The 21,153-nt window shown below is 56.1% G+C and overlaps 2 protein-coding genes across 3 annotated transcripts; one reads left to right on the top strand and one right to left on the bottom strand.

Annotated features, from left to right (window-relative positions):
• Positions 1-1,065: 1,065 nt before the first annotated feature.
• Positions 1,066-13,308, bottom strand: Tmem43 (transmembrane protein 43). The gene is made up of 12 exons (XM_090323964.1): positions 12,980-13,308; positions 9,959-10,108; positions 9,095-9,229; positions 8,724-8,818; positions 8,084-8,133; positions 7,782-7,851; positions 6,966-7,036; positions 6,463-6,584; positions 6,262-6,336; positions 5,751-5,852; positions 3,929-4,046; positions 1,066-2,908 (listed from the first exon to the last, which is right to left on the bottom strand). Exons 1-12 carry the CDS (start codon positions 12,998-13,000, stop codon positions 2,706-2,708), a joined length of 1,212 nt encoding a protein of 403 aa, XP_090180090.1. The 5' UTR covers positions 13,001-13,308; the 3' UTR covers positions 1,066-2,705.
• A 3-nt stretch (positions 13,309-13,311) lies between these two features.
• Positions 13,312-19,248, top strand: Chchd4 (coiled-coil-helix-coiled-coil-helix domain containing 4). 2 transcript variants are annotated; one of them, XM_090323966.1, is made up of 3 exons: positions 13,312-13,540; positions 15,721-15,819; positions 18,228-19,248. In XM_090323966.1, exons 1-3 carry the CDS (start codon positions 13,519-13,521, stop codon positions 18,530-18,532), a joined length of 426 nt encoding a protein of 141 aa, XP_090180092.1. In that variant the 5' UTR covers positions 13,312-13,518; the 3' UTR covers positions 18,533-19,248. The 2 variants fall into 2 exon arrangements, with proteins under 2 accessions (XP_090180092.1, XP_090180091.1); XM_090323965.1 differs by lacking the exon at positions 13,312-13,540 and adding an exon at positions 14,182-14,505.
• The last annotated feature ends 1,905 nt before the right edge of the window (positions 19,249-21,153 follow it).

Consider the following 21,153-nt stretch of genomic DNA (forward strand, 5'->3'; position numbering starts at 1 on the left):
TTTGCATTTCCTTTTAGGTTTCACGTAAGCTAAGAATACCCTGATAAAGCCAGGTGGTGGTTGTCATCTTACAATCCTAGCTACTCAGGAGGCTGAGATTTGAGGAGCTGTTAAAAGCTATGCCAGGTGAGAAAGTCTGAGACTTTCATCTCCAGTTAAGCTACCACTCTGGAGCAAAAAAGCAAAGGACGAGCAAGAGACTCTGATTTCAAGCCTCACCCAGTATGGCGGCAGAATAGTGATTTATAGTTATGCCAACACTGCAGGTATCAAAATCTAAGTTGAAAATTTAGATGGAAGCTGGAAACATTCCAAGCTAGGAAGAATTTTTTTTTTTTTTGTCTAGGAGATATTACTTCATCTTGAAAGCAGCCACTGAAAATGTTGAGTCATTCTTACCCAAGGGAAACAAAATGTTTGGGGTGTGACCAACAGACAGGTTGCTATGGAAACTGCATTCACACAGTTCCTACCCAGAGTTAGGCAAGGGACTGTTGTGGGGTTTGAGGGCAGAGCACTACCAGTTTACAGAAGGGGAATCCACTCAGGCACATGGCAGCTACTAGGAAATGTTACGGAAATGGAACAGTAGGTTTTGAGAAATCGAAGAATAGGTTTGGGAAAATACTCACCTGCTTGTAACAAGGCTGAGAGCTTTAATTAGCAGAGTCCACTGCTCCCCAGCAGGGGACCACAGAGCTGTGTGTGCCAGCACCTCACGGGCTGACCCAGGTCCTGCAGCAACCCTTGTGACAGAAAGGCAGGCACTGCCGCGTCCCTCGTGAAGCCGGGCTCACGTCAGTGCAGCCTGTCTGTGTGTACTCGCCCGGGCCCTTCACACCAAGTCTACTTCCGCCTCTCCCAGCACATTCCCAAGGCTCGGAGCTTGAGTCATTATTTTAAATACAGCCAACACAAAGTAGGCTTTATTTAGTGCTAAGAATATGGAATTGCCTTTAAAAAAAAAAAAAGAGGGAAATCTATTTTAAGTACTAAAAACAACCTAGAACTGAGCTAAATTCATTTCCTAAGAGGTTTGATGTCTGAATACATAAGAATCTCCTATGCCAAAAGATATACAGACATTTATTTCAAGGTTTTAGGACAAATATGTAATACAAATTTTGTTGTGGTTTTCCAAAGTCTTTGGCTCATACCTAACATTTTTCTTTTTAAGGACACTTGAAATTGGCAGGTAAGAGCCACATAAGGAAAATACAAACACAATCAGAATCCCAAGGGTTTTGTCTTCGCGGGCATGGAGTTAATGCTGTGCTTGATTTTTCAAGAACATCCTTTAGAGCTTAAAGAGTGCATTGCTGGGCATGGTGGAAGTGAACACTGCTTCAGTCTCAGACCGGGTCATTGCATCTCTGGAGCTGTGTCTTCAGCAAGAGCCCTGGTGCACAGCGTCTGCAGGAGGCCTGTGGAAGGCCTAGGCTCCACAAGTTCATCCTGTTCAGCTACCAAATATTTTGTTGCCAAAGCAACCGCTCCCAGCGAAGGGCAAAACAGTGTGCAAACAGAAATGCGAAGGCTGCCCCATGCCACAAGCACGCTAGGGTGACAGCATGCTTTCAGAGGGAGGGAGAGCAATGGGGAAACCCGGAAACTACGCGATTTAAGTGTGTGAACTTGGAGAGGACAGAGGGACAGGCATTCTTAATGACTCAGAAGCTGCCACCAGAGCCAGGGTCACCGCTAAGCCCTCCACTTGAGCCCTCCAGCCTTGGCCTTACGTGGCCGGAGCCATCTTCAAGTGAATGGGTACTTTCTGACACCGGGGATAATAGAGCCTTCCTTCACCTCGCCCACACCTGGAGAACCATCGGTTTCTGAAGCAGAGTAAAGCGTGCCAGCGATCTGAGGTCACTTTTGAAAGTCCATGTAGTCGAACCAGCCGAACACCTTTCCCAGTTAGCGCAACCGAAGGGCGTTTTCAAATTGTTCAAAGGAGGAATTGTTTTGATTTTTTTTTTTCAAATCTTAACTCCTTTGTGGGGTAGGAAAACACAGAAGAAGCCAAATAGCAGAACCAAGGCTGCTGGAGGCTTCATGATGATTTTGTCAAACTGGGGTGAAGTCCAACGAATGGTTTTATCATGATATCTTGAGTATATTTTTTTCTGTATCAGTGCAGGGACTTGAACTTCCAGCCTTGAGCTCCCACTTGGAGTTTTTTGCTTGAAGCTGGTACCCTACCACTCCGGGCTTTTTGCTGGTCATTTAGAAATCAGTCTTCCATTTTTATCTCCCCTGGTGGGTTTTTGTTTGTTTTTTTGGTATCAAATCAAGTTCTACCAGCAAACTTGGTTTTGGGTGCATTACCTTTGTCTTGGCGGTCCAGTGCAGCTTAACAATGGGTCATGAGGTGACCACTGGTGTGGCAGCCATGGCATTTGCTTTGGGGGGGTGAGAAAGGGAAAGTGATAAGGCAGAGCCCTTCATCAGCAGGTCTGTGCTGACAGCCAGGTGAAATGAAAAGGAGACCTGCCACACCCACTCTGGACAGGGGGCTAGGCCACGCTTCTGGAGTGGACCTGCCCCCAGCCCTGTGTACTATCAAGAAGAGGAGTGGACAAGCTGGCAAACACCAAACCCAACGTGCACGCTGCCAGCGTGGCCCTGTGGAGAGCGGGCTGGCAGAGGTGGAGGAAGACCAGGGCCCAGGGCTCACGCAGGCGTTGGTGGGTGCCAGGCTTCCTTCACTCCAGCTTTTTGGCTGGCACCCGGGTCCGGGCAATGATGATAGGCACCAGGGCTAGGCCACCGAACAGGAGGGCCCACAGGGGCCGGTAGAAGAGCCAGCCAGCAGCCACCGTCAGCAAGGTCAGCGAGGTGGCCATGCAGAACGCAAAGGCCTTCAGGCCAATGTTGACCAGATCTCGGAAGACGGGAAACCAGTCCACTGTGGAGGAAAGAAGGCTGTGAGGCCCAGAGACCTCGGCCACGCCTCCCATCTCTGGACAACAGGCCCTCACCGCCCTGTGTGGGGAGGGAGGCAGGGGCCATGTGGCCCTCCTGCCACCTGCTTGGCCCAGTCCCAGGAAAGTTCCTCTTGCCATCAGTGTTAGGCCTGTCTGACTAGCCACATGGCCTCCAGTGGGGTCGCAGGCCAGGACCTGTGGAGGGCAGGGCCTTGTCTATGCTGCTTACTAAGGTCCAGGGCCTGTCCCCAGTCACACGGCCAAGACAGGATTAAATTCTGATTTCTCCCTCAGGGGCCCCAGAGTGGCTGGGCTTGAGCACAAGGCAGCTGTCCTGGTGAAGCCTGAGGGAGGGAGGGTGGCGAGGGCCTTGCTTCCTGGCCCCTACAGGGGAGTGGCCTGTGCTGGCCCTTAGATGACTGGGTGGGGACACACTAGGACAGAGGGAAAGTCCCCTGGGTCCCCTTTCTCCTGTACCAACCATCTTGACTCAGAACACACTTCAAAGCCCGAGCACTGGGTACCAAACAAGGCTGGGTCCCTTGGACTCTGGAGGCTCACGCGTGCCAGCCTCAGCCCACAGAGCAGGCCACAGAGCAGGCCACACACTTCCTCCACACCCACCCTCGCTGGCTACCCAGACCTGGTCCTGGCTTTGCTGCGGGGGGCAGGAGGGGCACAGCAGTTTAAGCGTTTCCTTTTTGCCAAGCATGTCCCAGTCCCCCAAGGTAGATGTGAGGAAGAGAAGCTCGGGCTGGGAACAGCGTGGTCACGGTGGAGCAGAGGAAGGAGGTGGACAGGCTGGGCCAGACCCTCCGATCACAGGATCCCCGCCTGACCCTTCTCCCTGCCTTCTCTGCTGTCACCCCAAAGCTAGGGTGGGGACAGAGAGGGGCCGTAAGCTCAGTCCCTAAGCATCAGGCAGAAAGGCCCGCAGATGAGTGCGGCACGTGCAACGCCTGCAGGATGGGGGCTCCAGGCCTTCACCCCCCCGAACCCACCCAGGGTGTAGAGGATCCGCGTCATGAGGTTGAGGCCTACGAACATGGCCGTCCAGCCTGCCGCCCGCACGCCCCACGTCTTCATGGAGTTGCTCTTCTGCTCTCTACGAAACACCTCCTGCAGGACAAGGGGGGCGGCTGTCAGGGCTGCAGGGGGCCATTGGTGAAGAGACCACAGGGAGGGGAAAACCTCCCACCTGCTTCTGAGTGCTACCCACGTGGCACGGCAGAGGACGTGGCACTACACAGAACGTGGCACAAGAGGCCTTTGTAGAGGCATCGCCTCCCCAGCAGAGCTCACCTGGACTCCCTGGGGATGAGTGCCGCCCTCTGCCACCTCCTAGGAGCCACCACCCACCTTCCCGGAGCCAGTGACATAGGGGACATGTGGCCCTGGGCTGCCCCATGCAAAGCTGGGGCCTCCACCCTAGCCCACTTCTCTCCACGCCATCAGCCACACACCTGCACAAACTGAAGCCCGTGAACCGCGCGTGGCCTGCTTCTCCCCACACATGCAGCGGGTGTTACCGAGTCCTGTTAGCTGTCTGCATCCATGTTCCATGAGCCTCTCCACCCAGCCTCCTCCCCCATGCTGCAGCAGGGCCCCTCACGGCCTCCTGCCTGCCCTGCCTGTCACACTCCCCATCCAGCAACCTCCCCACACTCTGCCCCTGCCAAGCCTCCTGGCTGCCTGGGCCCAGTGGCCTCTGCACAGGTCAAGTGCTTTTCCACGCCCAGCCGCTGTGCACACGCTCCCAGCTCAGCTCAAATGGGTTTCCCAGAGCCTTGCCTCATCTAAATCTGGAAGCAAGCTTCCCGTCCAATCCTCTACGCCAGCAATAAAACAGTGACCGAGTCTCACTTGTTTTTGTTTTTTTTTTTTCTAGTGCTGGGGCTTGAAGCCAGGGCCTGGGCACTGTCCTTGAGCACTTTTGCTGTGTCTGTGGTAGTGAGGAATTGAACCCAGGGCTCCACGCAGGCTAAGCAAGCACTCTACCACGAGGTCACACTCCCAGCCACTTATTTAGCAAACACTGTCACTAACTCCTCAGAACACCTCCATGCTTGGCGCTACGTCCTCAGCTCACTTCACACGAGAAGGTGAGGCCTGGAGAGGATAAGCAACAGGCCAGTGTTCCTGGCAGTGGGGACGGACAGGGCCGGCCACCCCTAGTGTTCAATACAAGCTGAGTGAGTGGAAAGCCACCAAATAAGCCAAGGCTGGTGGCGCTGCCGCTGTGGCAAGCCTGGTTTACAGATGAGGAAACAGTTTGGACAGGGCAAGAGGTGGGGCGCAGGTCTTTGGAGAGTGTGCAGAGAGGACTCCAGCATGGCCACTGGAGTCCTGGCCTCTTGACCTGGCAGGGGTTTTCATCCAGTGCCCCCTGCAGTGGCAGAACTGTCCCTCTGGGAGTCACACAGCTAGCCCCACGCCCACCCGGAGGGCAGCTGACACTGAGGCTGTCAAAGCCCCTGGAGAGACAGGAGCTCAATTTTACAACAGCCCTAGGTGACGCATGGCCCACCAGACTGGCAGGTGGCAGCCCACCCCGTCCTGTGCGACAGCCTGACCACACCCTGTCCTGGCCAGGTGTAGGAGGGAGGCTAATGAGATGGACCGACGGCGGCCGAGGGCCCAGTAACAGGAGCAGGAACGTCAGCGAACCCGACGCTTGCCCCAGGTTTACCGGGAGCCAGCACCGTCCTTCCTGCCCAGAGCACGGGCACTCCACCTCCTCATCTTCTGCCATAGCACAGTCAGCGCCCAGAGAGGCCGCCATGCCTGTCCCTCCATCGCGCAGTCGAGGCGGCAGCCACCCACCTCTGCCGAGAAGTCGCCATGGTGCAGGAGCAGCAAGGACTCCCCAGACTTGGTGGAGTACGGGACCAGCTGGTCTCCGCGCTGCCGGGCGATCACGGTGACCTGGGCAGAGAAGTCAGGGTGACGAGACGCGGGGAGGAGCGAAGGAAGTGGGGCACAGGGCAGCACCACAGCCCGGGAAGGCAGTGGGGGGCCGTCTTCCCAGGGGGAGGGCAGCCTGGCTGAGCCCCACGTCACCGCCTCTCCTCCCTCACCTTGCCTATCAGGGCCCCAAGAGTCCTCTGCTGTTTGCTGGGTCAGATCTGGGGTGGACTTCCTGACTACACTCTCGTGGTTGGGGACCAAGTGTTGACAGGTGACAATTGGGCTGGGGGGAGGAGTCACAGATGAATTGCTGTGCTCAGCTCCGGGGCCAGCGGTGGTGGTGGGCAGGATGAGGACAAGGAAGCCCGCCTGTGTGCATTCCCCGGGGAGGCCACAGCGCGCAGGGCGCCCCAGAAAGCCAGGTTACCACGTGGGCGGGGCCCAGGTCCGGGTCATCGCTGCTCAGCCCCGCGTAGGAGAAGTAGACGCGCAGGTCGCCAACCTGGGGGAAGAAAGCGAGGGGCTTGGGGGGCAGCCACCTTCTCCCCGCTGTCCTGCCACCTCCAGTGCCGCCCGCCCCGCCCACGTGGGGCGCCTGCACCCGGTGGGCAGCCCCGGCCCGTGGCACCTCCGGGTACTTGGGATTTTCGCTGTGGTAGAAGTAGTCTCCCCGGCGGAGGATGTCCACGTGGGGGTCCTCCAGCCTGGCCAGGCTCAGCGGCTTGAAGTTGTCGATCTTGTCAACGAGGCCTGAGAGAAGGGTGGGGAGAAGCCACGGGGTCCGCCCAAAACCCCAATCCATAGGCGCTGCAGCCTCTCCCTTCCTCAGCCCGCCCATCGGGGCCTGGCTGGGCCACCTCCACCGCCGCCCTTTACTAGCGCGCCGCTCTCACCTTGCCGCTGTTATGGTTTTAGGTGGTTTTGAGACAGGGTCTGATCATGTGCCACGCTGGCTCGGAATTCCCAATCTCCCCGCCTTGGCCCCCCCAGAACTGGGATTGCGGAGGTGCACCGCCCGCCGGCTGGAGCTTCCCGGCGCCCACGGCAGCCCGTCTCACCCACCAGCCCTTTCCCTCCCAGGCCAACTGCCACAGGGCCTCGGGGCTGCCCTGCGCCACAGCACAGACTTACCCGCTGAGAGGAAAAACCTGCCGATCTGGACGAAGGGGGCTGTTGCCGTGAAGGACTCCACTGCCATGGCGCTGTGGGGAGGGGCGCCGTGCTAGGCACTGTGGGAGCTGCCAGGCCCCTGTGGCCTGGGCCGGGGGCTGCACCTCCACAGCACCTCAGGGCTCCCGTTCCCCCTGGCTGAGTACCCTCACTCCATCCCTGTCCCTAGAGCCCGAGTCAGCCTTGCCAGCCCCAGGAGCCACGAGATGACCTCCCCGCCCGGCGGCTCCCTCCCGCTCCACACCACCGCCTTCTCAGGAGCACTGGCCACCGTGCACGTAGCACATCCGGCCATTCCCCAGCCCGCCGCCTCCTCAAGGCGCCTGCGAGCCCTCGCACGACCGCCACACCCGTGGGTGACCCAGAACCAAAAGCTGTATGGACTACACTCCAGCTCTGCTGACTCTTGCTGAGAGTCAGTCAAGGTCAGGTCTCCGTCGGCTCAGAGCTTGTCCTGAAAACCATGTCCCACACCTTTACCACTCGCGAGGCAGGACTGACCCATCATGACTGGGATGAAGAAACTGACGCTTGCCAGTCGTGGAAAGGCTGGGCTTGGGGCCCAGTGTTTACCTGTTTGGTTTTTTTGCCAGTGCTGGGCTTGAGCTCAGGGCCTGAGCACTGTCCTTGGACTTTCTCAAGGCTAGAGCTCTACCACTTGAGCCTCAGCACCACTTCCGGCTTTTTTCTACGTATGTGGTACCGAGGAATCCAACCCAGGTCTTCGTGCATCCAAGGAGAGCACTCTACCACTAGGCCAAACTCCCGGCCCCTTACCTGGGGTTTTTGTGGCCAATCTCTCGGTCGAAGTTTTTGCTGTTGACGATTTCTGACCTCCATTCCGTGTCTGCTTGGGGGAGGAACAACTCAGAAACAGGTAGGAGCTGCCACAGGGCTGCTGCCCACGGGCCCAGGTCCTCGTGACCGGATCTCTGGCACGGGGGGCCAGGGACCAGCTGGTGGGATACCTGGAGGGGCTGTGCTCCCAGCCCCACTGTCCTGCCCACTGTTTCATGGGTGGGCAGAGACCGCATGCAGGGGGGCACAGGCCGCAGGCGTCGGTGGGGCCCAGTACTCACTGTAGGAGTACTTGGTCTCCTTCTTCACCTGCCCGTCCTCTGTGTACTCCCTGCAGAGAGAGCACAGGCACCACGAGTCAGCCAGGCATCACCAGATGCCCAACTCCCCAGAGAGAACCCTTCCTGCAGTGGCCCAGCATAGGTGCCCTCCTCCTGTCACAGGCCAGACTGGAGACAAGGGCTCCTGTGCCCGCACTGGCATCTGCCCCCACCAGCTGGGATCCGGCCACACCCTCAGCTCCTGGCAGCCCGGCGGAGGACCCTCGCCCAGCCTCCAGCCCCCTCCTCCCCCCGCACAGACCATGTGGTCCAGGAGGGGCCAGACCCCTCTCTAGGTCCTGAGAGCCCAAGACTTCCAGTAGATCTGGAGTCCAAGAGGGCAGTGGGCACGGGAGGGCAGCCTCCTCGCGCCAGGCCTGGCTTCAGGCGTGCCTCCGGTGGTGTGCATTTGTCACTCTGCCACTCTGCATTGGAGGGTTGGGGTGGCTGTTTTTTGCTATCTTCGAAAAATAACAAATTTAGGATAGTTTACTTTTTTTTCCCTCATAGTACATTTGAAGGGGTCAGAATGAAAGCCGTCTCATTTTATCCAATGCCTGCAACTCCTCTACCCAACGGATTCGGCACTTCCCGCCCTCACCTGGACTCTTCCGACTCCACCCACTGGTACATCTCCACGTGCCGGCGCAGCTTCACGGCGGGAAGATGGACCCCGTAGTTGGGGTCAGACAAGAGCTTCAGAAGGAATCAAACCAGGAAAAGAAGCTAAGACTCCTAGCAGTCAGCATCCCTGGCTCGTAGGAAGCCAGACACAGGACCACGAATGCGCAGCGGGGCTCAGGGGAGCTGCTGCCCAGCACCCAGACACTGGAGCAAGCGCTGGGCTGCGAGAGCCAGAGCAGGCCCCCTCTGCCCCCCATGCAGGTGGTGCCATGCCGGACGCTGGCGCCATCCCGCTACGGCCCCCTCTGACGGGTGAGCCACGGAGACGGCAGCCAGGGCCGTGCCTACCTTGGACGTTCTCAGAGCCCCGATGATGTGCACCAGGCGGCCCTCGTTCTCCGGAGCCACGACGTGGATGCTGTCAGGAGACACCACGAGTGACAGCCCCTCCGCCAGCGACGTGGCTGTCTTCAGCGCGCGGCCCTGCGGGTGGAGTGGAGCAGACACAGCTGCCACTGCCACTGCCGCCACCCGGGGAGCACAGGCCCAGCTCCCCAGTCGGCCACTGGAGGACTCAGGCCCACCAAGCGCAGAGTTAACACCAAAAGCCAGGATTCCTGGAGACCCTTCCTCACCACCCCAGTGCCCTCTGCTCCTGCTCTCTGTGCTTGCACAGCACTCAGGTTGGGTGCTAGGCTGCTCTGTGCTCACCATCACCCTTCCTCTGCCCTCTACCCGCAGTCCACGTGGCTTACCCCAGCCACCAGCCATCCTGAACCACCCTCTGGATCACACGACCCAGGCTCCATCCATCAGAACACGCGGCCCCTGGCCATGGCATTGGTTCACAGGACCAGACCCAGACAGGGCCACCAGGCGCTCAAGACAACTTCTGCTAAACTGACTTAGAGGTGACGGTGCTTCTTTTTCCAGCACCTCCACGCAACCTGGATATGAGCCGCCTTCACCACTAAGAGAAGGGCAAGAGGTAAAGCTGTGGAGATGCCTGGTGACCAGGCAAGAACAACTTGATCCATTCTAGTGGGAAGCAGGGTTTTCAGGTGTGGGAGCCATTAACCCCGTCCTGGCTGACATTAGTTGTGGAAGAATCAAGATCAATTGTCTGGAAAATCCAGGCCTGTTATTAGTAGATCCCGCCTTTGAATTCAAAGCCTTTGCTTCCTGAGACTGTGAGGACCCCAGATACGTTACCTCATTAGTGAAAATTAAGTAGAAAGAGAGCAGGAAGGTCACGAGCCCCACTAACATGCCACCAGAGGTCTCGCTCAGCCGCTCCAGGAAGCCTGGCTGGGGGTCGGATGTGGTCTTGATGTGTTCTCTCCTGGGACCAGTACTGGAATACTAAGGAAAATGAGCGTGTTAAGAAGTCACACACACACACACACACACACACACTAGAAAGAAAGAAAAAGAGATTGTAGGCCTGGTTTGTGCTCACCTAGCATTGCAAGGACCTAGGTTACATCCCCAGAGTCAACAACAACAACAACATAATCACAATGGTACTTTAAAAAATAGATTGATGGGGCCGGGAGTTTGGCCTAGTGGTTAAAGTGCTTGCCTAGCATGCATGAAGACCCGGGTTCGATTCCTCGGTACCACATACGTACAAAAAAGCCGGAAGTGGTGCTGAGGCTCAAGTGGTAGAGCTCTAGCCTTGAGAAAGTCCAAGGACAGTGCTCAGGCCCTGAGCTCAAGCCCAGGACTGGCAAAAAATAAATAAATAAAAAATAGATCGAGGGCTAGGAGCATGGCCTAGTGGTGGAGTGCCTGCCTACCATGCATAAAGCCAGAAGTCATGCTGCGGCTCAAGTGATAGAGCACTAGCCTTGAGAAAGCTGAAGGACAGTGCCCAGTCCCTGAGTTCAGGCCCCAGGACTGGTGAAAAAAAAAAAAAAGAATGTTAAGGGATGCTGGTAGCTCATGCATTTAACCAGAAAAGCCTGGGTGGGAATACGGCTCAAGAAGCAGAACCCCAACCGCCAGCCCAGCAAGCTCTGTGTGTGTGTGTACGTGTGTGTGTGTGTGTGTGTGTGTGTACGTGTGTGTGTGCTTTTTTAAAATTAAGTTTTTTTAAAATTAAGTTCTAATTACACACTGTAAAAGAGCACACAGGTGGTGTACAGCCGATGGATTTTGATAAGGAATTAAGGTATTGGCAGGGGTTTGAAATAAGTGCCATCCCGACACCAAGCGATAATTCTCCCTGGCAGCGGACTTGCTGAGACACGCCGGGTCGCGCAGAGAGGATGTGCTAATTTCAGAAGTTGCCAAGCTATTTCACAAAGAGATGGCTGGAAATGTGCTCTGAATTAAACTGGACAGGTATTGGCAGACAATCAGGTGACAAGCTACAACCAACCAGGAGGCCACGCTGAGGGAGGCGGCCCGTGCTGGCTGGGATGGCAGGCAGGCTCCCTGGAGGAGGGGGCATTGAGTGGGATGCCGAGGCACACCTGGGGGTGGGTACCCTGGCAGGGAAGTGTGGGAGCAGGGACTGGCCTGGGGAGCAGCAGCCTACCTGCTCCGGCTGGTTGCAGAGGGCGGGTAGGGGGATGGGGTGGCCTGGCGGCCTGGGCAGCTCCTGGTAGGCCTCAGACTGCAGGTCAGGTCCTCAGGCTCTGCCCAGACCATATCAGAGGCGGGACTGGAGTTCTGTCTGCTGCCCATCATGGGGTCATCACAAAGGGCAAAGGCCTGGGCTTGTGCACACCTCTCTACAACGAACTTGAGTGCTCTCAGCCCAAGCCCTGCTAAGTCCTGTGGCAAGAGGTGGCTAGCAGGAATGTGATCAGATTCTTCAAAACCAGGGCTGAGGCTGGTAGCCAGACTGGGCTGTGCTGACAAAAATCGTTACGATGCAAAGAGTTTCCCAGGTAAGCCAGCAATCATGGCACCAGGTCGAGCAGTCAAGAGCAAAGACTTGAGTCAGTCTGTGAGCAAAGTGGATGCCATGTTCTCCTGACGGCCACTGGCTAGGCCTGCCAGGGAGCAGGCATCCACGGCCCCCCCAGCACCAGTGGGGTAAATCACTGCCCAGCAGGTAACTGACCACCCAGTCCCCTGCAAGCCCAAGGAGGTGGGCGTGACTATAACCTCATATCCCAGATGAGATCATTGAGACTCTGTGGTGAAGAGCCCAGGTGACAGGGTCCCCAAGGAGGACAAGCGGTACAAATCTGGGCAGATGTGAGCCCCTCGCCTACCCCCTTATCTAGACTGCCTCATCTCTTGGGCTGTAAAGACAGTGGCACTTTGGGTGCCAGTTGCAGAAGGTATCCTATTCTCCCTCCTTAGCCAACATCAAGACAAGGGACTCTGGAAGGTATAATTGTCATGCTAAATTGATTCAGTGCCTCTGCTCCACCCTCTGTCTTCAGATCTTCCCACAGATGTGTACCCAGCTACTGGATAAACTGGCAGACACTTAGCAACTGTTCATGGGCGGTGGTGAGGTGCCATGTCCCAACACATCTAAGACGGGGTCTGCTGCTGGGACCACGGGGGTTACCCCGTGAAGATGACTTAGGCATACAGTGCCCGCCATGCTCAGCCTCAGAATCCTTCCTCCCACTTCACAGTGACTGATCCCAGGAAAGAACAAACACAGAGAGGCCACAGAGCTGGGGGAGCTCTGCCCTGGCAGAGCCCGGTCTCTCGGGCCCCCTCTGAGGCCTTGCTTAGGTGCAGCCGCCAGACCCTCCCAAGGCATGCCAGCCTGCCAGGTGGAGCCGGCCAGGGCGGAGGGGGGCCCTGGAGCGTGGCAAGGCCACAGCACCCAGCCCGGGAGCGCGTGTCTGGGGCTGGCAGGGCTCCTGGGTCCGGGCGGGGTGAGTCACCGGCTGCTCCCACACCCCACGCCGGTGCGCGGGGCGCGGTGCTCGAGAAGACAGGCCGGCGGCCCCGAGGAAACCACGGGCGCGGGGAAATGCCGCCTGCAGAGCCCCCCCCTGCTCCGCCCCCCGCGGCCCCGGTGCGCACGCCCGCGGAGGGGCCCCGCGGCCGGACAGCTGCGACCTCCCGACCCACGGAGTCCCCGAGTGTCAGAACCCCGGCCGCCGGCGGAGGAGGGGCCGGCCCGGACCACCAGCCGGCCGCCGGGCCGCGGGCAGCGCAGACGCTGGCGTGGGAAGGGAGGTCGAGGCCCGGCCGCACCCACGGGGCCCCGGCGACGGGGCGATGGGCGGGGCCCAGGGACCCGGGGACACTTACATTGGCGGCCATGGTGGACATCCGCTCGCCGCTGCCCGCACGGATCCGCTAAGCGATGGAGCGAGGGCCGGAGCGCGGAGACCGACGACTGCCCGCCTGCCTCGGCGCTGCCCAAGTCCTCGTGGAAGCCAGGGCCGGGCAGACCCGCTAAAGGCCACCGCCCCGTGGGGCCGCAGCTCGACTGCGCACGCGCGCCGCCAGGCCTGCTGGAACCTGTAGTGTCTAGTGCTTTCGACATAAACTTGCGACTCACTGGTGCGCCTGCGCCCCCGAAGATTTCTGGGAAATGTAGTTCTGCGGCCTGGAGAGCTGCCCAGGGGGCGCGCGGCCTGTTGGGAAGCGTAGTTCCCGGCTGAGGATCCGGGCTAGGGCTGCGGAGGCGCGGCGGCAGGCGCGCGGTAGGGCAGACCTGGAGGGGGCGGAGGCGCGCGGGCTTCCGAGCCGGTGCCCGAGGAGAGAGCGAGGTCACGGCGCCCGAGCGTGTCCGCGCCCGCCGCCACAGACTCTTCCCCTGCGAGGTCCCAGCGCCGGGCGCAGCCATGGCTTACTGCCGGCAGGAAGGTAGGAAGGGCGGCTGCCATGGAGACCCGCGGTCCGTTCCACCCGCCCGCCCCCCCCCCTACACACACACACACACACACACACCGCCGGCTCGGGCGAGCGGCCTCGTGGGGACCCGCGAGACCCCGGGCCGGGCGGCGGGGCCGCCTGTGCGCTTGACGGGCGAGAAGCCCGGCGTCCCGGCCGGCACCGGGCCGTCCAAGGTCACGGCGGCCCTCGACCGCGGCCCTCGCCGGGGGGCGGCGCGCGGGGGGCCCGGCCGGCCGGAAGCGCGGGGGGGCCCGGAAGCGCTGGGGGCCCGGCCGGCCGGAAGCGCGGGGGGGCCCGGAAGCGCGGGGGGCCCGGCCGGCCGGAAGCGCGGGGGGGACCGGAAGCGCGGGGGGCCCGGCCGGCCGGAAGCGCGGGGGGGGGACCGGAAGCGCGGGTCTCCGCCGGCCCACGTGTTCCCGCGCGGGCGCGGGGGGCTCCGTAACCGCCCGGGACGCCGCCGGCCGGCGGAGCCTGCGCGCTCGGAGCGGCCACGCTCCTAAAAATTAGGTTTCATTAGTTACCGGAGGCAGGGAGACGCCACTGTGACCTGTCTCCACACCCCCTGCCCCTCCTGTCAAGCTGAGGGCTAGCCAGGGAGGAATTGATTCCATAGGGGCTGCCCCAGGGCTGGGGGTGCGGCTGCGGCGCCCGCTGCTGTGTCCTCCTCCTTCCTTTCTCCGGCCATGGCTAGAGTCTGATCGCAGAGCACTTTGACCCTGGGTTGCCCGGGGCCTGTGTCCTTCCTAAGATGCGTCCTGGGGCATTTCCCATAGGCCAGCTCCCCCAAGGGCTCAGTGCTGGGTGGACCACAAGGGCGGCAACCTGGCCCTCATGGCCATACACCGAGCTCATCCAGGCTCTCGGCATCTTCAGGCAAACTCCAAGGGTACCGAGGGTACCGTTTTCTCTGTCATCTTCATGTGAAAGTACTGAGGGTGTGTATTCAGCAAAACTGTCCATGCTTCTTTTATATCCTAAGAGTTAAACACTTTCGTAGTGTCATAGTAGAGCTTGTTAGCTGGGTGCTGTGGCTCACGCCTGTAATCCCAGCTACTCAGGAGGCTGAGATCTGAGGATTGTGGTTCAAAGCCAGCCTGGGCACTAAAGAACGTGAGACTCTTATCTCCAGTTAACCTCTAGAAAATGGAAAGTGGGAGGGGAGGGGGCCAGGAGTTTAGCCTAGTGGTAGAGTACTTGTCTAGCATGCACAAAGACCCGAGTTGGATTCTTCAGTACCACATACATAGAAAAAAGTGGTACTGAGGCTCAAGTGGTAGAGTTCTAGTCTTGAGAAAGTCCAAGGACAGTGCTCAGGCCCTGAGCTCAAGCCCAGGACTGACAAAAAAGAAAAATGGGAAGTGGGGCTGTGGCTTAAGTGGTAGGGTGGTAGCCTTGAGCTGAAGAGCTCAGGGACAACGTCCAGGCCCAGGGATAGGGTGGTAGGGTGGTAGCCTTGAGCTGAAGAGCAAGAAAATTAGTACAGCTTGTTGGGTTGTATCTGCTTAAAATGCTAAAGCAGTGAATACCTTTTAATGTGCATCTAATGAAAGAACTTTGAAGTCAAGAAATGTCACAAACTAAAGCCATAATTTTCTTTCTCTATTTCTTTCTTTTTTGAGACGAGGCTTGGACTAGGTATGTGATTCTTTCATTCAGTGGCTGGCACTCTACCACCTGAGCCACACCTCCAGCCTTTCTCTCCAACCTGGGGAGCAACTCGCATAGCACTGCCAGTTGGGGTGCTTGCATACAGGCCCTCTGAACATCCCTGTCCCTCCATCTTCCAAGACTGGAAGGGTTGCCTGCTGGCAGCATCCAGGGAAGAGGCAGAGCAAGGAAGAAGTGTCACATGGTAGGGAGGACAGCTATATGGCCTTGGGCGTTTTCCATGGTTCTTTTTTTGGGGGAGAGGGAAGCACTATTTTCTTGGTGGAAGAGAAAAAAAGTTGTCACACTAGAGAGCTGGTGACAAGTTTCAGGGGTCAAATCTGCTGCCTTCCTCCTTGCCCATGACTGGTGGCATTTGATTTCAGGCTCCTTCGGGAGTGGCTGAGTCAGGCCCCTCCTGGGGCTCCGTGTGGGGCAGTCTAGACTTAAGTGAGCTTCCTGCTTTCACGTGAATTGTTTCTTCTTCTGTTGTCCAAAACCAGGTAAAGACCGAATCATATTTGTGACCAAAGAAGACCACGAAGCACCTAGCAGTGCAGAGCTGGTGGCTGATGACCCCAGCGACCCATATGAGGAGCACGGTGAGTGACCCGGGCCTCCCGGGGAACCAGGACACGATCTGAGCCCTGGCCAGCTCCAGCCCCGTAGGCACAGCAGGCCTCCCTCCCAGTCTGTGATCCGGCAACGTCTCTCCATACTTAGACAGCTTGTGCCTTTTCTCTCCAGAGGGTTTGCAGGTTGTGTGCTTCATGATGATTAAGTTTGGAAGGATTGGTTACAGGTAGTTTATGGGGACAGAGATCCATGTCTGCCTGGTCAAGGGACCTTGACATGCAAATGAGGTACAGAGCTCCGCATTTTCCTGTGTCGAGAGCCAGTGCGTGTGAATCGCTCCACATAGCTGCAGGCCTTAGCCAAGTGATTCAGAGCTGCTGTGTGTTCTTTGGCAGCTAAAAACAGGGGTGGCTACATGGGCTTAGGGTGTCACCTGCTAGACTCCCAGCTACTGCCCGACTGTGGAGAGTGATAGTGCATGCGCAGTGTTCACAGATGTCCACACATCCTCACCAGTGGCTCACGCCTATAAATCCTTGGTACTTAGGCTGATATCTGAGGATCATGGTTCAAAGCCAGCCTGGGTAAAAAAGGCAGAGAGACTCTTATCTCGAGTTAACCACCAGAAAGCTAGAAGTGGTGCAGTGGCTCAAACTGGTAGAACACCAACCTTGGGTGCCAGTGAGCACCCAGGCCCTGAGTTCAAGCCCCACAACTAAAATGACAAAAAATAACAACAAATAAACCTATACTTGGTTTACCCACCCAAAGCACACGTGAGACCCATGGCGATAACTCTGCTTCCAGAACCCAGTGCTGAGAACCGGGTAGACGCTTGAAGCAGCTGCCCGTGGGCTATGGGCTCTGGGATAGGACACCTGGGGGTAGAGCAAAACCAAGAACAATAGCTGGAACCCTGTGGAAAGCAGCGGAGTGCACTGATTCTGCCCGGGGAGTTCTGGAATGATTGCCGTAGGAGTGATGCCGTCATTTGAATTCAGGCTTTGTGCCTGCTGGGTAGGAAGTTGTTAAGTCCCTTGTAAATTGCTCACCTTTATTTCCAAATTAATTAAGCATGTTCACTAAAATAATAATATATTACACATGCACGCCTCACTGAAAGGAATCCTTGCACAAAGCCTAGAAGGAACGGAAGTTCTGGAGATGTCCCAGAGCCCTCTGCTTCTCAGTTGAGAGCACCTCAAAGCAATAGGGCTTTGGCAGTAATGGCTGCTGTTGGTCAGTCAAGATTCCCAAGCTGGGATTAGGAGGCAAGGCTCCCCCTTGGACTGGAACACTGGCTCAGAGTGCTGTGCTGAGCTGTCCCTGCAGAAGGGTAATGTACTTTCTTAAAGAGCATCTTCTGGCAGCGTATGTGAGGAATGTCTGTATGACATTAGAAAAGCCAAGAAATACTGTTTGGATGTGCACAGACTTCAGAGTAGGTAGGACAGAGCCCTACGTAACACAAACAGCAAGGTCTTCCATAACCTCACTCCCTTCCAACGTGTTTGACAAGTTGCTTGGCTGTTCTAGGCTAGGGATGAGCCCAGTGCCTCATGCATGCCAGGCAGTGCTCCACCACTGAGCTGTGTACCAGCCCTGATAGAGATTTTTGTTGTTTGTCATGGGGCTTAAACTCGGCGCTTGGTCACTGTCCCTGAGCTCTTCTTGTTCAGTGCTTTACCATTTTGAGCCACAGCACCCACCACTTTCAGTTTTCTGGTAGTTAATTGGAGGTAAGAGTCTCATGAACTTTCTTGGCTGCGCTGGCTTTGAACCCTGATCCTCAGACCCTGAGTAGCCTCCTGAGTAGCTAGAATTATAGGCATGAGCCACTGGCACCCAGCGTGGTATTTTTATTTTATCTCTTTTTTGCCAGCGTAGTTGTAGAGAGGGACATTTCACTTGCTGCATATTTTCACAGTGTATTCCAGCTCACCCCTTTGTTGCTCACCTTTCTCTCAGTCCCCTCTTCCCAGAATTTCAACACTGCCACGTTCCTATACTGGTTCTTCTTTGTATACCATAAGGATCATCTCCCTTTCCCCAGACTGCAAAGCAAGAGGTAGTGAAGGAAGGGCAGGGTCTGGGGCGTCTGGTCCCCAGCATCTGTGTAGAGGGAGCAGAGTGGGGCCGGAAGCTCAGTACTGTTGGCTCCACCTGAGGCCCTGCTTTTTCTTTGAAGTAAATGGCTCCCCGCATGGAATTCTGTAGCCGAGCCCATAGCACTGGGAGGTGGTGCAGAGTACAGATCAGTGCGCGTGTGGGAAGGGTACCCGCCACTCTGCCAGACCGAGGAGTGCTGGGCTTGTTCTAGGTGTCTAAACCTGTCCCTAAGGGAGTGCCAGCAGGCACTGTGAGGACAGGACTGGCTGTGCTTATTTGGAACCAGAGAGAACATCTCACCTTCTCGCCCATCTTCCTGTTCCAGGACTGATACTGCCAAACGGAGACATTAACTGGAACTGCCCGTGCCTTGGAGGAATGGCCAGCGGCCCCTGTGGGGAGCAGTTCAAATCCGCCTTCTCCTGCTTCCACTACAGCACGGAGGATATCAAGGGGTCAGACTGTGTAAACCAGTTCCGGGCCATGCAGGAATGCATGCAGAAATACCCCGACCTCTACCCCCAAGACGAGGAGGAGGAGGAGGAGGAAGGGGAGGAGAAGCCAGCAGAACGGGCTCAGGAAACGGGCCCCACTGAGGCCGCTGCTGCCCAAGAGCAGGGGTCAAGCTAATGGAGGCCACGGGTACTGAGCGCCACCCTCCGCTTCACAGGACACGACCTTTGCATAAGGCCTTTCCAGAAGGTGTCTTTCCCTCTTGTTCTATGCACTGTAATGTTCAAGATAATTTGTCTTGATGATGGAGTCTTGGCTCCTTGCCGTGTACACTGAAAAAAGGAGGGTGGTTTGTCTGTGTACCCTGCATAAACCTGTTGGTGAGTGTGGCTGCCCGAGCTCTCAGATGACCCTCACATTTCCAGCGAGGAATCCTGTGCTGAATACCTTAGCAACCAGAAGTCATTAGAGGAGCGTTGCTGTTGAGTGAACCTGTTTATGCTGAATATATCTCTTGTTGTAGATTTTATACCTCGAAAGTTTCCTTAAACAGTGCCATTCCTGTTGGAGGAGACCAGTGGTCAGTGCATTTCTCAAGATCTGTTTTGCTCTGGAGTGTGGGAGAGGTAACTTCATTCCTGGAACATTACTCTCCTTGTTTGCCCTAAGCTCCAGGCTCCAGGTTTTTTGATTCCCAATCTCTTAAGTAGAGGAAAGGTGGTTTGCTCTACCTTGTTTACCTGTTCTGAGAGCCCTGGTTTGTGTGTTCACGCAGCTCGCAGTCTTGTCAGAGGCATCTTCCTGAGAATGGGGACCTAATTGTGGCCAGAACAGCAGCCAAAGAGGAAGCAGTGTGAATGAAATACTTAATTAAAAGCAAATGTGATTTCTAACTGGTTTTGATAAGTCTTTTTTTCTCCCCTCACTGCGTAGAACTTAATTTTGAGGTACTGAGGATCAAACCTAGAGCCTTGTAAATGCTAGGCAAGAGCTTTACCGTGGAGCCACATGCTGTCATCCTATCTTGTTAAAATTTTATTTTGAGGAGCCAGGAGTTTGGTCTAGTGGTAGAGTGCTTGCCTAGCGTGCACAAAGACCCGTATTCAATTCCCTGGTACCCCATACATAGAAAAAGCTGAAACTGGTGCTGTGGCTCAAGTGCTAGAGCTGTAGCCTTGAGAAAGCCCAAGGATAGTTAGTGCTCAGGCCCTGAGTTCAAGGCCCAGGAATAGCCCAAAAGAGAAAAACCACCATGCCACATCCTGGCCAATGAGGATCTCCTTGTGTCACAGCCATATTCCCGTGTCAATGTGGTCCACAGCCTGCATGGGACGGTACAAGTACTAGTGCACTGGAGAAGTCCCTGTGTTCAAGCACGTACCCCACACCGACTGGACTGGAAGGCCTGTCCTCGAGCGCTACCTCCTGGTATGCCATGCTGTCATGGTAGGAGTGTGGCCCCACCCTGCATCTCCACGTGTTGAGCAGCCTGGAAGCTCTTGACACTGCCCTGCCCTGATTTCATAGATGCTTCATTATGGAACCATGGCTGGTTCCCCAAACGTCCCCAGGCTGTCCAGGAGCCCCACCAAAAAATACTTGAAGGTTCCCAGGGGTCGAGGAGATAAGAACGGAGCATGTACTTCCTACATACATCACAGTACCACAGTCTTCGAGTGGTGAATGATCCTTCTAACTAAGTAGGAAACAAACATGGGCATGGTTATGCCCCCTGGAAACACCACCCTGGGAAGGCGAAGGCACTGGTTACTAAGAAGTGTCTTCTCCAGTGCATTTTTGGCACCTTTGCTGAAAATCAGGAGGCCATCCTCGTGGGTTTTCTCTGGGTCTTTTCTGTTGGTCTAAGTGTCTGATGTGTCCATACCCTGCTGTGTTCCTTACAACTGTATAGAACTTAAAGATAGGTGTCTATCTCACCTACAGCATTGTTCTTTTTGTCTTTCATGTTTCCGTGTGTGCGTGCGTGCGTGTGTGTGTGTGTGCACACGCTAGCAGTCCTAGGGCTTGAACTCAACGCAGGTGCTGTGGCTCAAGTGATAGAACACTAGCCTTGAAGAAAACCCAAGGATAGTGCTCAGGCCCTGAGTTCATTCCCCAGGACCTGCAAACACAAACAAACAAAAAACTAAATTTAGTAAAATATTACAATGGTGGGGCACGGTGGCTCACGCGTGTAATCCTCGCTACTCAGGAGGCTGAGATCTAAGGGTCAGTTTTGAAAGCCAGCCCTGGCACAAAAGGACCTGCGACTCTTATCTCCAATGAACCTCTAGAAAATAGGAAGTGAGGCTTGGCTCAAGGGTAGAGTAGTAGCCTTGAGCTGAAGAGCTCAGGAACAGTGCCCAGGCCGAGTTCAAGCCCCATGACCCCTCCAAAAAAATTACATTGGTCTCTTGTGATACAAACTATAAAGGGTATAGAGGTATTGCTTTTTCGTTGTGCAGTGGATCTATAGTGACTGCTCTGTATTTGGGTAAGCTAGTGACTCAAAAGAAGACCAGTGGAAAATGCATCAAGGAAATATATTGTGATTACACTAACATCTTTTCTGTGGAGTAACAGTTTCTAATTCTGTCACAAGAGGGTTTTTTTTTTTTAAATTATCTTTAATTAGTTGTACAAAGGAATTGCCATTCACCAAAGTAGTTGATGAAACAGTGCATCTTGCTTAATGCCTCTCATTTCAACTTCTCGCCTACCCCTGCTCTTATCTATCTTAATTTTAGGTTATGTATTGAAGTTTTTGCCATTTAACAAAGCTGTTTAAGTATACAATG

The sequence above is a fragment of the Megascapheus bottae genome, chromosome 33, assembly GCF_031878675.1.
Source record: "Megascapheus bottae isolate mThoBot1 chromosome 33, mThoBot2.hap1, whole genome shotgun sequence".
NCBI lineage: Eukaryota > Metazoa > Chordata > Mammalia > Rodentia > Geomyidae > Megascapheus > Megascapheus bottae.